The 16,670-nt window shown below is 46.5% G+C and overlaps 1 protein-coding gene across 2 annotated transcripts in view; it reads right to left on the bottom strand.

Moving 5' to 3' along the window:
* The window catches only part of GPM6B (glycoprotein M6B), a 153,731-nt gene extending 143,333 nt beyond the window's left edge, over positions 1-10,398 (bottom strand). For both annotated transcript variants that reach the window (XM_073902068.1, XM_073902071.1), the window contains exon 1: positions 10,221-10,398. In XM_073902068.1, coding sequence (XP_073758169.1) covers positions 10,221-10,224 — 4 coding nt within the window. In that variant the 5' untranslated portion in view covers positions 10,225-10,398. The remainder of the gene's footprint in view (positions 1-10,220) is intronic.
* Between the last annotated feature and the right edge of the window lie 6,272 nt (positions 10,399-16,670).

Genomic DNA, 16,670 nt, shown 5'->3' with positions numbered 1-16,670 from the left:
ATTAATTCAGACAATTTTCTTTTAAAGATTTATTTATTTATTTTAGAGAGAGTGAGGGAGAAAGAGGGCATGAGGGGGAGAGGGAGAGAGAATCTTCAGCAGACTCCACACTGAGCGTGGAGCCCGACGCAGGGTTCGATCTCACGATCCCCGAGATCATGACCTGAGCCGAAACCAGGAGTTGGATGCCAACCGACTGCACTACCCAGGTGCCCCTAATTCAGAAAACTCTTAAAACACCATCTTCTTCCAGAAACTAGTTGGGAGGGGGGGTCTCAACATCTGTTATATCCTTACAGCTCGAAGCCATAAAATAGTTCTACTGATCCTTTTTTCAGATCCTGAATAAATGTGCTACGTCTACCACTGCCCCTTTATTTACACCCCTGCCATCACGTACTTTCCGTTTCCCAGGGGCATAACGGGGCTAAGGCTACCTTAGCTCTGTAATCTCTTCAGCCATATGCATGTTTTTCCGGTACCTGTCTCATTGCTCATCAATTATTTTCAAAAGCCCTTCTCACACCTGCTGTGTCAATGTTTTCCACTTAAAATAGAGGGCAGGAGGGGCGCCTGGGTGGCTCAGTCGGTGAGGCGTCTGCCTTCGGCTCAGGTCATCATCCCGGGGTCCTGGGATCGAGGCCCGCGTCGGGCTCCCGGCTCCGCGGGGAGTCTGCTTCTCCCTCTCCCTCTGCCTGCCGCTCTGCCTACTTGCGCTATCTCTCTGTCATATAAATAAATAAAATCTTAAAAAAAGAAATAGAGGGTAGGAATCAGTGGTTCATGGACTCCCTAGAACACCTCTACATATGAAGGCATTTAATAAGTGCTTTTAACCATAGTGATTTAGAAGCAGGTGTATTTTTCAGACAGAAAACATCACCAAATTTTAAAATAATGTTATTAGTGGTGATCAGACCTAAGGGTTTATCCTGTATGGTTCCATTTCTATAAAGTGGAAAAACAGGCAAAACTATGTTGGCAGAAATTAGGAGTGATTACCCTTGGTCAGGGTGCCTCCAAGGGAGCTTGTGGGGAATTTCTGCAGCGCTGGTAATGTTTCGCTTCTTAATCTACGTACTGGCTAAATTGGTAAAAACTTACTAAGCTGTATGCTTAAACGGTTTGCCCACTTCCTGTGTATATATTATACTTCAAGAGCAAATTTTTAAGTGATTTTTATAATATCCGTGCCTCTTAACAAAACATCTAAAAGTATTTGTGACGGTACCATTATATAATAGAGTTCAAACCAGTTTTTGGTAATCCAGGACATTGGCTTGGCAAAACGGTAATAACTCATGAAATGGAAATTCATCTCTTTAATGTTCTGAATTCTGTTTCACTTACCATGGAAACTGTCAGAATATGCCACATGAGAAAACTAAAAGGAAAATATAAAATAAAGTGCTGCATCCAATAAAGTTATCTTAAGGGTTTGAATTTCTTTGCTAATTACATCTCCATTCTTTGCTCCTTGTGTGAAGAACAGATGCCTGAATTCAAGCTGCCATTTTAAAACCCTCCGTTTAAACATTCTTTTCAGGGAGTTGTGAAACATCACATTCCCGAACCTAACACAGGGACCCGACGCACATACAGAACAGCCAATTTCCTAGGCTCCTTCTAACCGTCACTTCCAAACTTTTCGTGCTTTTTACACCAGAACTAGTTTCCAAGTGTGCTCAAACCTCTCTGAACAGGCCAATTTAAGGTATCCGGTGGGGTTGGGGGCGGGGAGGGGGGGGGACACCGAAGGAGGGGGGCACGGAGGGGGTGCGGGGAGATCTCCGGCTGTGGGAAAGGATCTCTGTGAGCAACAAGGGGGACATCAGTCCTTCCTCCTGCAACTCCTGCATCTCTCAAACCCAAGAAAAAATGTAATGAAGTCATGACTACAGGTCCCCAAGGACAGAACAGAACAGAATGGAACGTGCGGGAAGGTTGCCTTAAAGGCTTAATCCGGGTAGATTTGATGATAAGCTAAGGAGATGAATTCTAAATATGGAAAGGCCATCAAGGTAATTAAGGATATTAAAAAAAAATGGGACTAGATCCTTGATGTCTTTCTACTTAATGAAGAGCACAAAAGATGATGAAAGCGATTTTAGTTAAGCAAGGCCAATTTCATATAGATTTCAGGCCTTTCAGAGCTGCGTGCACTGAACAGCAGAACAAGTTACCAAGGAAAGCCGGGCACGCTCTATTCCCAAGGGGGTCTGGTCTCATTAACGAGATTGTTTAGTTACCCTTTTACTCCAAAGAAAGAGTGAACTAGGTGGTCTGCAAGGGCCCCCATTGTATCTACAAATTCTCTGATGATCTTGAAAGACAGGTTAAAAAAAAAAAAAAAAAAAAAACCAACTTCCTTCAGCTAGAAATATCAAGCATCCCTTTTGGAAGGCAAACACCCTTTTACCCAGAGATCTTCCTATTCAGCAAATGTGCTCAAGTAAGACCTCAATGATGCCCCTACTGAGATTTTTAGAATACTGTGAAGCACAAAAGGTTTTCAGTCCCTCTTACTCTAAAGCAGGGGTTCTCAACATGGGCGGTTTTTGGCCCTCAACGATTGTTATATGGCCCCGTCTGGAGACATTTCTGGTTGTCACAACTAGGAGAGTGTTACTCGCACGTAGTGGGTGGAAACCAGGGATGCTACTAAATATCCCCCAATGCACAGAACAGCCCCTCATGACAAAGAATGATCCAGCCCAAAATGTCAATAGTGCTGAGGCTGAGAAAACTCGCTCAAGAGGGAAGGAGGGGCGCCTGGAGGCTCAGATGGTACAGCATGTGACTCTTGATGTCCGGGTTGTGAGTTTGAGCCCCACATTGGTTCTAGAGATTACTTAAAAATAAAATATTTAATTAAAAAAAAGAAAGGGAAGGAAAGGAAAGGAAAAAAACAAACCTTCTTTTACTTCAGTATCTGTCTCCAGCTGTCCGAGAAGAAAGTAGAATTTAACAGTCCTACAGAAAACAAACAGGCAACCAAATACTACGCAGTAACTCTAACTCAACATCCTTTACAGTACATCTTGTCACACCGAGTTCAAATATACTGAGTTATACACAGCCATTAAGAATAAAATGCAAAAGATCGGGTTTAAACAACTTTTCCTTTGGCAGATTTTGTTTTCTAACAAAGTAAGCAGTTTTTATTCCTAGACATTAAAATCCTATCTTCTGATTACTAGAAAATGTACTCCTTTTTTATTAAGTGGTCAGTTCATCCAGCAGATGTAATCATCAAATGTAAGCATTAACCTTTCAAGATAAATTTTAAAATAATTGCCCAAGATTGATCGAGAACAAGAGAATACAAATTGCCTACATCACAAGGAATTAATAGGGGACTATCACTACAGAGCCTGCAGACGACAGGATTAAACAGTTAATACAAGAATATTATGAACAACTTTACGTCCATAAAGTTGATAACTTAGACAAAATGGAAAGTCCTTTAAAAACACAACTCGGCAAAAATGAAACAAAGAGAAAGAGTAAATTTGAATAGTACTGTCTCTGTGGAAAAAAAAAAAATAGAACTTTAAATATTTCTACAAAGAAAACTCCAGACCCGGATCACTTCACTGGCAAAATGTTTCAAATATTTAAGGAAGAAAAGTGCCACTTTTAAGATTACTCATCAAATAAACAAATAGACAAGACCAGGTTCCATTTCAATGCCCACCCCCTCTGGAGTCACACCAAACATGGCCTTTTCCAACCCAGAAAGGCTCACGCTTCCTTCCTTCTCCACTTTATCCTTTGAAAGGGAGGAGGCAATAGACAATATTAAAAACCTTTTTTGTAAGATTCACGTCTATTTGTAATTAAAACTCGTCCCTCCCCCGTCCTATTTCCTACTGTTCCCCACCCCCCCCTTCTCTGCTCAGGCCCAACCAGTCTCTTCAGGATTCCGCCAGGACCTCTGCTCACTCCCACCTCTCTTCCAGGCACCCTAACTAAGCCTTTCCACTCTTCTCAAAACACCTCAAATCCAAGTCTCCACCAGAAGCTTCAGATAAGCTACAAGATCTCACCCTTCTCCGAACTCCTTCTAGACTTCCATTTGGAATTTTACAATTAGACACTAACGATTCTCTGTCTCGGTGGTTTCTTTTATGTCCTCCGATTGGCAGTTCCATCCATCACTTCCCTGCTTGAAATCCCTTGGCAATTCTCCCCAGGCAAGAGGGTAACATGAAGTTCTTTGCAGCTCTTACCTGCGGCCCGGCCCCGCCGCAGGCCTCAGCACCCCCACATCCAGGCCATGCCCACCTCCACGGCCCCGCATCCCGCAGCCTCCCCCACTGCCCACTCCTGCACATCTGTACCCAGGGCCTGGGTACAGCCGCTCCCGGCCACTGCCACCCCTGTCCTCCTGCTCATCCTTCAAGTCTTGCATCAAGGGTAACTGTCTCCCCAGGGAACCCCACTCTGAAATACCAACACCAATGCCCCCCCCACCTCATTTTCCTTGGGCAGAGGAAATTATTCTACAGGAGCTATAATTACTTCTATTACAATTCTTCATTGGTCTCTCTGAGGCAGCTGTGCTGATCTGAGGACAGAACGCAGTGTGGGGGTTTAATTTTTTTTTTTTTTTTTTTAAGTTATCGCTACACCTAAGGCAAGGCTCGAACTAGAACTCACGACCCCGGGATCCAGAGTCGCAGGGCCTCGCAGCGGCGCGTGCTGAACCCAACCGCGGAGGAGCACGGAAACACTCCGACCGAGTGACCCTTACAGTCCTGGCCGCAAGGAGGAATTTCCCGGCAACGGTGTTTCACTCCAAGCTGCCCTCAACTTCAAAAATCCGACAAGAGGGAAGTACTTTTCACCAAGGACAGGAAAATATTTTAATACATCAAAAGAAAAAAAAAGCTAAAGGCAAAACAACTGCTCTGTAAATTGCTTTTGTGTCTGTCTACCTCCAGCCATCAAATTACTTCTGAAGCATCTTCAAGCTCTGAATTCTGTTATTCTGTGCAAATCTGTGCTGAAAGTATTCATGTTATTAAGGAACAGTACTTAAAGTCATTCGCCCTATTTCATTCACGGTGGTTTATCACAGTTTTGTAATACATAAATATAATTTTACATACCTTGTAATCTGTACTTTTATAACGTAGATAGACCTTAACAAAGCGTCTACCCCACAGACCCACCCAATTACTCCATTATTCTCTACTCCTTTTGTAAGCCATATTGACCACTGTCCACAGAACTTGGCTTCGAGGTTATTCTGCAGGACATCTATGTACGCTTTCTGCCATGAGCTGAATTGTGTACCTAAGAGTCAGTCATGTTTGCTCCCCAACCTATTTATGTCAGTTGTATTTGTTACTGTAATTATGAAATTTAATTCCATACTACACAGACTAAGAAAACGTGTGCAAAAGAAAGAGCTTTTATTTCTTCGAAACCCAAGCTCATTGCTTTGGCAAGTCTTAAAAATGAGTCACTTGGAAAAATAGTTGCCTAAAACCATGGACAGGACAATTGTAGAGGTTTCAGGGGAGTGGGGTGGATGATAGAAGAGCATTCTGCACAGAGACTGGCTCCCGATGCCCGTAAGCTCTCATTTTACTTTAGAAGAATCTGAAACTGAAAATCAGAAGCCAGTGAATTTGGGCTGTGATTGACATGCCGAGCGAGACTTCAGGGAATCCCAACCAGGGCTCACACTGAAAGCAAAGGCCTCAACTCTACAACAAAATACTGGCAAATTAATGTTTAGAGTTAATTGAATGTTTAAGACACACATGTGGCACTTTTGATGATTCACCACTTTGGCATTTTCAATAAACCATCTAACTGCCTGACCCTGGGGGCAGCAGCTAAGGATCGGCTCTAAAACCCTTGCAGGGGTCAAGTGGTTTGGGCAACAGCTTTTGCTGGAGCAAAAATCTACTAATTAATTATTTCCTGTTGGTCACAAACATAACTCTGCGCTACTGGACTGTGAGGGTTACTTAAAATTTCAGTTTGCCTCCAGAGACTTAAAGGGAGCTCTCTCCAAGACCTGAGGGTGGGCCCGATGTAAGATCTTCACACTCACAGCGAGGGAGGCTAGCGCATTCTGGAAATACTTCCTGCCCAGCTATTCATCAGACCACTCCTTTGTCTGCAGTTGCATCTGAATTTCTGAGCAAACCTCCCGGACCAGACACGTAGGTGTGCCTGTCTGGTTCCTCAGGGGGCTTCCTTCTGAGCCTTGCCTCGGAAGGTGATCTGGGCCCGGTGTGTGGGGAGAGCAAAGTTCTCCGGAGCCGCCAGCTCTCAGAGGGAGAGGGCAGGGGAAGCCAAAGCTGGAAGCACCGCGCACAGCTTCCTCCACCATGTTCCCCGGAGCAGGGCCACTATGCCCACTGGCGGGCACGTCAAGATGCCAGCATTCAGCCCGACTACAAACGCTGGCTTCACGGAAACCAATGGTGTTTAAACAATTAGGGAGCGGTTTTCTCATATTTTCCAAGCATCACATTACCCTCTCCTTTCCTTTTTTTCTAAATTATACCCCTTTAGATCTGTAAGAGCCTAAAGAAATAACTTCGTCAAATCCTTGTATTCTGTAGTAAAGGGAGATCAAGAAGAGAAAATGATTTAGCTAAGACCACAGAGCAAGCTGGTGGGGTTGCTGGGGCAGACACACCGCCTCTGGCTTGCCCTGCTTTTCCTCAGTTTCCTCACCCTGGGGACCCACAGCACCAGCACCACCAGGGAGCTTGCCAGACCCGCAGAAACCCCGCTCCCATCCAGGCCCACTGAGTGAAAAACTGCTTTTTTAAACAAAATCAAAGAGGGTTCGTATGCACGTTACAGTTAAAGAAAAACTGCTCCGAGCCAGTTGTTTGTACTGCTCTTTTGTGAAATGACCGTTTAAATTCATAATCCTCATAAAAAATTTCCTTGCCACAGAGTGGATGAAAACAATTAGTTATTTTGCGGTCTCCGGTCATTTCACACAGAATTTGCACTTAAAAACGATAGGCAACTAATGAAACAAAATCAGCGGTTCTCTCTGGATACATGAGGCATGTCAAAGCAGGGTGGATATTCCACAAATGCCTTTATCAGAGCTTATTACACTGAATCCGAGTAGTTGCTAAGGTCTTCAGGCCTGTGAATCAGGTAACACAGTAACGATTCTGGGGGCGCCTGGCTGGCTCAGTCCCTAGAGCGTGGAACTCTTGATCTCAGGGTCCGGAGTTTGAGCCCCACCTTGCGCACAGAGATTACTTAAAAAAACAATTCTGTTAGGCAACATGAGTTCCCAACAGAGAAAACCAGAGTAAAACTGGGAATGTGTGTGCACATGCACACAGGTGGACACTGGCCAAACGTGGAACCCTTCAGCCAGTGAAGTAATTCGTTTCGACGCGTTCACTTAGGTGATGTACTGCGTACGAACAAAACATCAACATCTTCCCATTGGGCAAAACCACCAAAGTTACTGACTAGTCAAACACACTTCAAACATCAATTGGCTCGTTGCATTTACATGAACGGTCCAGAATAGGCAAATCCCTAGACACAGAAAGTAGATTAGCGGTCGCCAGGGGAGACGGGGGTGGGATGGGGAGTGACTTCCAAGGGGCACAGGGTTTCCTTTTAGGGTCATGACAGCGTTAATGGTGGTGGCCGCACAACTTGGAATACACACAAAATCACGAACTCTGTGCGCTCAAATGTGCAAATTGTGTGGTTTGTAAATTATATCTCAACAAAGCCCTAAAAAACCCACAACTCCTTCAACAAGAACAGGTTTTAAGATACACTGAGAGATAAAACTTCAGGCACCACTCCTGCTCAGTATTTTTTCAACTTAAAGATGTTGAATACCTTACAATTTGAGTCCAAAGGGGCTTTTATTTCCATAAACCTCACCCATTTTACCAGTAAATGAACTAATACTGGGTTAAGGAAGTGATTTGCGTAAGAACTCAAGTCCCAACTCAATGCACCAATGGCGAGAATTTTCCCAACATTAAATCATTTCCATTAAAACATTCATAAGGTTATGTTGGGTAATTAAATACATCTGGAAAAATAAAACCAGTTCATGGCCTTGTGGTGTATTTACTAAGAATCTACCAAAGGAAATCACTATGTTTCCTTTTGGCATGAGGGCCCCCTTTTTTTTTTAATGTAAAAACTAAAAACTGAAACCAAGGATACTGCCAGAACCAGTGAGGTATGCACAAATTAACATAAATTGGCAACTGAAGTGTAGAACCAACAATTGTCCCAGACACAAAGTACTTCCTTGAGACCAGGCCTCTGGTTTGGGCATTTGCCTCATGAGAACTGCCATCTAACCTCCACACCTATTTAAACACTAAAGCCTGCCCCCAATGAAGCCCAGGGTCCTGTGAAAGGCATGCTCAAGAAGGTTCCCCAGGTGGTAGCTGGATGCTCCACTTCGAACTAGTACAAATTCTAACACCTAGCGTTAATGAACCAGAAGTAACTTTATTTCAGGAAAACCAGTTAATGCTTCCCTCAGCACTGGACTTCTCTAACTTCAACATCTCTGCGCCAAGCATTGCCAAAATAGTTCCAGGCTCAGCAGCAGCCATCTGATTTTTGTGTATGACCCTCATTTAAAGGGAAGCATTAAAAGGGGCGGGGGGAGGCCTGAGGGTCACCTGGCTGGCTCAGTTGGTGGAGCAGGGGACTCTCGATCTCCAGGTTGTGAGTTCGAGCCCCACCTTGGGTGTAGAGATTACTTTAAAAAATTTTTTTTAAAAAAATAACTAAAATAAAAGGGAACATTGAGTGATGGGACTACTCACGTGGGGGCATTAAGAGAAGTAGGAACCAGAGTTACAGGTCACTCCATTCTGCCCTTTCTAGAAGAATTTTATCCTAGCTCTCCCTTAACTTTTTGGTAAGAAATTTTCTTGTTGGATTCGGGAGCCTTGTTTCCTTCCATATTTTGACCACCTAGTCAATTAAAAAAGATTCAACTATACAATTCTTTGCTCTTCCCTTTAAATTCTAAATAATAAGCTCTCCCTACGGTCCCTGACCAAAATTACAATCGGCACAAAATTACACCCCCTCACTTACACACACACACACACACTCGCGCGCGCGCGCGCGCGCGCGCGCGCTCTAGCGCTCGCTCTCGCTCGCTCGCTCTCTCAATAGCAGAGGGATGCAGACTGGGTAAGAGGACACGGGTGGGGATGGGGGACGGGCAGGGATTCCCAAGCCCCGACCATTAACCCGCAACGGTTAAACCCACGGCGCTCCTCATTAGGAATGCTTCGGCGTGGCTCCTCAGTCTGTGGCTTTTGTGGCGCTTGTGGCCGCAGTCTGGCTGCAGGGAAGGATAACAGAGCAGGGAGAGAAGCCCTTTCCCAATCACAGCCCTCAGACATTTCCCGGGGTGCGGCGGAATTAGGTCGTTTTCCACAGCATTCCCGAGTTTCCCTTCCGATGGAGTCCCCATTTAACGACATGCTGCTGACGGCAGCATTTCGGGGTGTTAGGAGGGGACGGAAAGACTCCCACAGCCGCCTAACATTCGCCCCGGGCCAGGTTGGAGATTTTCAGTCTCCAGAACTGGGCTTTCACCGTCACTAGTCGATCCCCCCAGCTGCACTCGAATCCGCTTGGCAAACCGTGTCCACCTGCGCCCAGGTCCGCATTTTGATAGTTGGAACGGGGGACAAAGAAAAGAGACTCACCCTCTGACCCAGCCTGTCCCTCTCCCCTCCCCCCCTTCCTGGTATCAAGGGTCATGGTTCCCAGATGAGCTCTCGGAAGACCCCAGCCTTGGGGAACCGGGCGATTGTTTCGTGTTGGGTTGAAGGGCAAGAAGACTACGGCAGGGTGGGACAGGACCGGACTGGGAGCTGAGAGCTCGGGCGACAGGAGAGCGTTCCGGGAAATGAGCAAGAGACTCCTCTCTACCAACCCTTAAAATAGAGCCGCCCGGGACGCCCCGTCTGCTCGCTCCGCACCCCCTCCCGGGACACCGGCTCTTGCCCTCCCGCGGGCCGCACGCCGGGGGTGGGGGGGGGCGGCCAGAGCGCAGCCGAGACGGGGACGTCCCCGCCGCGGGGCAGGGACGCGCACCTGGGCGTTCGGGACACCTGCGCCGCGCCCCTCCCACCTCCGGCCTCCGGGCGCGAAGGTGCCCGGGGAGCCCCACCTGAGCGGGGGTGGGGCGGGGGCGCGGGGCCCACGCGCTCGCTTACCCATGGCTGGAGACGGGCGGGAGCGGCGCGGGCTCCGGGCGCTCGGGCTCCCCGGGGACGGGCAGAGCCGGTGGTACAAGTTTGCAGGGCTGGCGGGCACGTGCGCCGGCCGGGCTCCGGGCGGGCTGCGCTGCTGGGCTGGCGGCTGGCGGCTGGCGGCTCGCTCCTGGCTCCGGGGCCGGGGTGGGAGCGCGGCGCGGCTCCGCCTGCACTGGGGGCCGGCCGCGCCGAGAGGGGCCCTGACGTCAGCGCCGGGGGCTTTGTGCGCCCGCAGCGAGAGCCCGACCCCGGCAGCGGGCGCGCCAGGGTGGCCGGCACTGCTCGCGGCTTCCTCTGGGACACTGCCCCCACCCCAAGCGGGCGCCGAGGGGCGCGGGAACTCGAGAAGCCGGGGAGTCGGGGGGGGAGCCTGGGGGGGCGCGGATCCGCGTCCCAGAAACGAACTGTTACACAGCTGGAGGGGGCTTTGCGGTCCCAGTCTTCACCCATTGTGCAGATGAAGAAACTGAGGCCCGGGACAACGAACCAAGGACAGCCGGTGATCGGCAATTGCCCCCATCCACACTCCTGGAACCTTATGTTCATGTATGAGCTGCGGGTGATTATTTAATTCAGTGGGGCTCAGCCCTGTTTGCACATTAGAACCAGCTGGGGAGCTTTGAAAACCTGATTGCATCTGGGCCTCTGCGGGCGGGACCGAGGCATCCGGCCGCAAAAGCTCCCCAGGTGATTCCAGTGTGCATGCAAGGCGGCCAGCACTGACTTGAGCTACTTGGCGGGTAACAATGATGTGGAAAGGCACCGGCGGCACCCTCCAGTCTGCGGTGGTGAGAGATTTCGTGGTGCCCTTAATCGGCCATCTTGATCCCTGGAAGGCCACCCCTGTCAGGCTCTGGGAGACTTTGCAGATTCTACCCAGTCCCCGCTTCTCCCACCGCTCAGGCCTTGCACGGGAGCCTGGAAGTGAATTAATGGTTTAACAGTGTCGGGGGCTTAAATTCCTTCTGTCTCCTTAGCGAGTAATTTTCCTGTCTCCAAAGGTGTTAGAAAAGCTCTGAGACCCTTAGCCATTTTTCTACAGCGCATACTTTTGGAGACACTTGTGAACCCGATATTTCCCCCCACCACACACACACAGTTTATGTTGTGCTTCGTCGTTTTGAAAATACATCGTATTTACTTGAACAAAGGGTCACATAAACCGTAACTGTAGATAGTACACTTAAGGGACATTTAACCGCAAAGAGAGAACCTTTAGGATTGAGAAAGGGTAGAGGGAGCAAACATTTCATCTATTGAAATTTATTGGATTAGGAAAGATTTCATCAAGGCAGAGCTCTAGAAAACCTAATAATATTTTGCATAAAAAGGCAGAGATCTGTGCCAAGCGGATCAAGGGCTCATTTTCACAATCCCAGGGGGGAAGAGTTAGTCCTAACCAATCTTTACACACTAATAAAACAGGGAGCTCATAGGTCTAACTTTTTGTCCCCCTGTGACAGGAAAGTCATCGCGTAGATGTAAGAATCCAACTGCAGATGACAGGGACGGAGATGGCCTGCAAAGGCCCGAGACAAAGGTGGAAGTGAAGGAGGGCAAAAAGGAATTCATTCTAAGTCCTGGTTTAGAGAAGAACCTTGGGTTTCGTTGGTTCCTGCGTCTTGGGAGACTCCTAGGAGACAGTGAAAGCAACAGAATGAGACTCGGGCATGACACTCTGAAATCATTTTGGCAAGCTATGACCTTACTCCACCACTCTGAGACCAAAAATTCTAAGGTTTTGTGCACTGAGATGAAAGTAAACCCTTTGGTCCACTTTCGGTCATTCCCTAGAAGTCTTGGGTTGTTTTTTTTTTTTTTTTAACCAAAGAAAAGAAATACCAGCTGTCCAAATATTAGAGCGAGCCACATTGGGATGCTATGATAAAAACCAAGTTATAGCAATTGTGTACACAATGTCCAAGGAAAGCCACATTTTAATAGAAATTTTTACTCGCTTTGGAAATGTCACAGACTTATTTCAACAAGTGATTGTCCCTAACACCCTTACGAAGAAGAAGGAAAAAAAAAAAAAAACCCAGCAGTTGGGAAATTAGCAAGGCTACTACAGACAGGGTACAGAAAATGGCTAATAAGCATATTTGATTATTACTCAAATGCTATTTTAAAATAATAAATCAATTTTCTCAAGTAACTAAAACCTTTAAAAAAATAAAGCAAGATTTGGGGCGCCTGGCTGGCTCAGTCAGTAAAGCACGTGACTCGATCTCGGGGGTTGTAAGTTCAAGCCTCCCGTTGGGTGTAGAGGTGAGTTAAAAATAAGATCTTTAAAAAAAATTTTAAAAACAAGACAACTTTGCAGGTGGGCAAGTAAATTGGTAGAGCCTTTCTGGAAAGCTATTTGGCAGTATCTATCAAGAGACAAAAATATTCATAGCCTCTGACCTAATAATCCCGCTTCTGGGACTTTCTCCTAAGTAAATAATGACTGTTTCAGTCAAAATTAATGTAAAAAGATGTTTATCTCAGAGCAAGATGTGAGAGGAAACATAAACCAAGAAAGGGAGCAACACCTATTCAATAAAAGGGGAGTAGTTACATAAATTATTGTTGATCTAGTCTAGTGACTCTCCGCCGTGGATGATTTTCCTCCCTCAGGAGACATCTGGCAATCCCTGGAGACAGTTTTAGTTGTCACGTCTGGGGAGGGGGTCTCCCTGGTTTCTGGTTGCTGAAGGTCAGGGACGCTGCTGAACATCGTACAAAGCACAGGACAACCTCCACCACAATAAAGAACCATCCAGCGACACCTGGGTGGCTCAGTCGGTTAAGCGTCTGCCTTCGGCTCCCATCATGATCCCAGAGTCCTGGGATCGAGCCCCGCATCGGGCTCCCTGCTCCGCGGGAAGCCTGCACCTCCCTCTCCCACTCCCCCTGCTTGTGTTCCCTCTCTCGCTGTGTCTCTGTCTGTCAAATAAATAAATACAATTAAAAAAATAAAGAACCATCCAGCCCCAAATGTCAATAGTGCTGAGGTTGAGAAACCCTGATCTGTATGATCACACATCACACAGCCTTGTTTGCAAAGACTTATGTGGGAAAAAGCTCGGATATTTTGTTGTTGTTGTTGTTTTTAAGCAGAATAAAAAGCTACATGTACAATATAATCCTAGTCATGTTCATATGCACATATATGTATTTTAGAAGACTGAAAGAAAATGCACTATTAGACGGGGCGCCTGGGTGGCTCAGTTGGTTGAGCGACCGACTGGGTTTCAGCTCAGGTCGTGATTTCGTGAGTCATGGGGTTGAGCCCTGTGCTGGGCTCCAAGCTCAGTGCAGAGTCCGCTTGATGATTCTCTCCCTCTGCCCCTTCTCTCTCTCTCAGAAATAAATAAATAGGGGCACCTGGGTGGCTCAGTCAGTTGAGCAACTGCCTTCAGCTCAGGTCATGATCCCAGGGTCCTAGGATAGAGTTCCACATCAGGCTCCCTGCTCAGAGGGGGAGCCCGCTTCTCCCTCTCCCTCTGCCTGCCGCTCTTCTTGCTTGTGCTCTCTCTCTGTGTCAAATAAATAAATAAAATCTTTTTAAAAAATAAAAAATAATAAATCTTTCTTTTAAAGATTTTATTTGGGGCGCCTGGGTGGCTCAGTCGTTGAATGTCTGCCTTCGGCTCAGGTCATGATCCCAGGGTCCTGGGATCGAGCCTCGCATCTGGCTCCCTGCTCAGTAGGAAGTCTGCTTCTCCCTCTCCCACTCCCCCTGCTTGTGTTCCCTCTCTCGCTGTCTCTCTGTCAAATAAATAAATAAAATCTTTAAAAAAATATTCATTTGAGACAGACAGAAAGAGTGAGCACGAGCAGGGGGAGAGGGAGAAGCCGACTCTCCACTGAGCAGGGAGCCCCATTCGGCTAGATCCCAGGACCCCGAGATCATGACCTGAGCCAAAGGCAGATGCTTAGCCATCTGAGCCACCCAGGCGCCCCAGTAAATAATCTTTTAAAAAATAAAATAGAAAAGAAAATGCACTGGTAGAGACTACTACTTATTCACCAAACATATCATCTATCCGCCCACACAGCTGGACTACATTTCCCAGACTTCTTAGCAGTTAGGTGGGGCTACGTGATTGAGTTCTAGCCAATGAGGTCAGAAGTAACGTCCACCACTCCCAGGCCTTACCCATAAAACCTCCAACATGAATGCTTGTACTTGCTCTCCTCTTCTCTCAGCTGGAATGTGATGTTGACACCCGGGTGCCTTTGGAAAACCCATGTTGAAGCTGGAATTGCCTCTGTCAGCCTGGGTAACTGAATGGCTTTGTGGAGCAGAGGCTCCCTCCTCCCTGCCCCACTGACAGCCTGGAGCTGACTTGGGCACTCACAGGAGCCAAAAATAAACTGCTGTTATGTTTGAGCCATTATGTATTTGGGGGCTTATTTGTTATAGCCGAGGTCCCACCCTTATTAATGTATCAATATATTAACATATATCAAAATATTAACAGGGTTTATCCCTGGGATTAGTGGAGTTTTTAGTTTTATTTTTATACCCTTTTGTGTTTTCCCAAACTTCTACAGCGAGCAATAATTACTTTTTTTTTTTAAAGATTTTATTTATTTGACAGAGAGAGACACAGTGAGAGAGGGAACACAAGCAGGGGGAGAGGGAGAGGGAGAAGCAGGCTCCCCGCTGAGCAGGGAGCCCGATGTGGAGCTTGATCTCAGGACCCTGGGATCATGACCTGAGCTGAAGGCAGAGGCTTAACGACTGAGCCACCCAGGCGCCCCAAGAATTACTTTTATAATCAGGACAAAATACATAATTGTACCTTACTCGACAGTACAGAGGGTCTCCTAATTATTTAAACTATAAATGAAATCATATTTCCAACTGATTTTATACAATTTGAGATCTTACACTCAATGCCTCATCAAGGAGTACAAATTCATTATAAAATGTAAGGACATAATTTGTCTGCTCCAATTTTTGGGGGGGGTATTTAATTATAAACACTCCTTTCTGTTTCATAATTACTTATGAGTCTTGTCTCCAGGGCAAAAAATCTCCTTTTGGGCAGAATCTTGGCTTGATGTTTGACTCTTAAAATCTCTCTGCTTCTTGCTTACTGGAGTTACTTTCCTGACACTTCAGGCACAATTTCTAAGTTTTTAAAAAGATTTTATTTATTTATTTGAGAAAAAGGGAGAGCATGAGTGGGGAGGATCCCAGGACCCTGGGATCATGACCTGAGCCAGAGGCAGACGCGTAACCAACTGAGCCACCCAGGCGCCCCATCAGGCACAATTTCTATACTGTACCACCCTCTCTCCTGTTCCTCAGAAAGGTGGCTGCTTTCTCGAACCAGTGGGAAGTCCACGAGTTGGTCTTCAACTTTACAGTCACCTTACGGACAAAACAAGACACCGAGCTCTGTTTGCAGAACTAAATGAAAATGTTAGCAAACCTTGACATGTTTGACTATACCAACAAATGCACAGCCGACACAAAGTGGAACATGAAAGATATGAACGAAAGAACACCACCACTAATGCTCCCAGGTGCTCAAGCGGGGGTCAGAAGATACTGTCAAAGTCTGATGGAAGAAGAAATAAAGCTTTGAGAGGAGGGATGATGTAAGGGACATAAATCTTCATCTTACATGTCAAGGAGCCAGTAGACATTATCTGAAGTTGGTGAAGAGAGAATTAAGCATATTACCAAGACTAGAGCCACTGTTGCGACTTATCAGATCTAAGTCATTTATAAACAAACCTTTAGGATGCCCCTTTGGCTTGCCACAAATGAAATCCAAATTAAAGAACAGATCAATATAACTACTAAGAGGCCAACTGACTGAGATGTGTTCTACTGGGCATTTGAATTCCAAGAGTGGCCTTGCCTTCAGTGTCGTGATGTCACCAAAATGGTGAACAACTTGGTTAAATTCCAAGCAAAACAAAGTGCAGTCTTCCCTCGATTTCTACAGTAATTGCACTCCTGAAAAAAAAAAAAATCCACATTGCTTAAAACCACTGCAAAATATACTGTGTGAATTTATATGTAAGACGGACTTATTTTTTTTAGGTGCCAGGCCCTAGAAGCAGATTTTTCATCTACATAAATGTCCAGAAGACGTTAAAAAATTGGCCAAGAAATGGGGACGTGTCTTCATTGTGCGAGACTCTCCTGTGCACTGCAGGGGGCCCTTCACCCCGTCCTGGGCCCACTAAATGCAATGGCGCTCCCTCCCCCTCCCGGTGAAAACCCAAACTGCCCATGCCAGTAGCCAAAATGCCTCACCTCCGGGAGTCTGGATCGTGAAAGTACTTCCAGAGAAACGCAAGCAAGGAATAGTTAGAAGAGATCGCCTCCAGTTGGGAGAGGAGGTCTAGGAGACTTTTTCATCAAGCACTACTATTCTACATAATTGTTTTCACATGTGTGTG

Source organism: Callorhinus ursinus, unplaced genomic scaffold (genome assembly GCF_003265705.2).
Source record: "Callorhinus ursinus isolate GAN/ISIS: 27379988/994484 unplaced genomic scaffold, GSC_fseal_2.0 scaffold16, whole genome shotgun sequence".
Classification (NCBI taxonomy): domain Eukaryota; kingdom Metazoa; phylum Chordata; class Mammalia; order Carnivora; family Otariidae; genus Callorhinus; species Callorhinus ursinus.
Note: the sequence above shows the minus strand (reverse complement) of the source record. Positions and strands in the feature narration are given on the sequence as shown.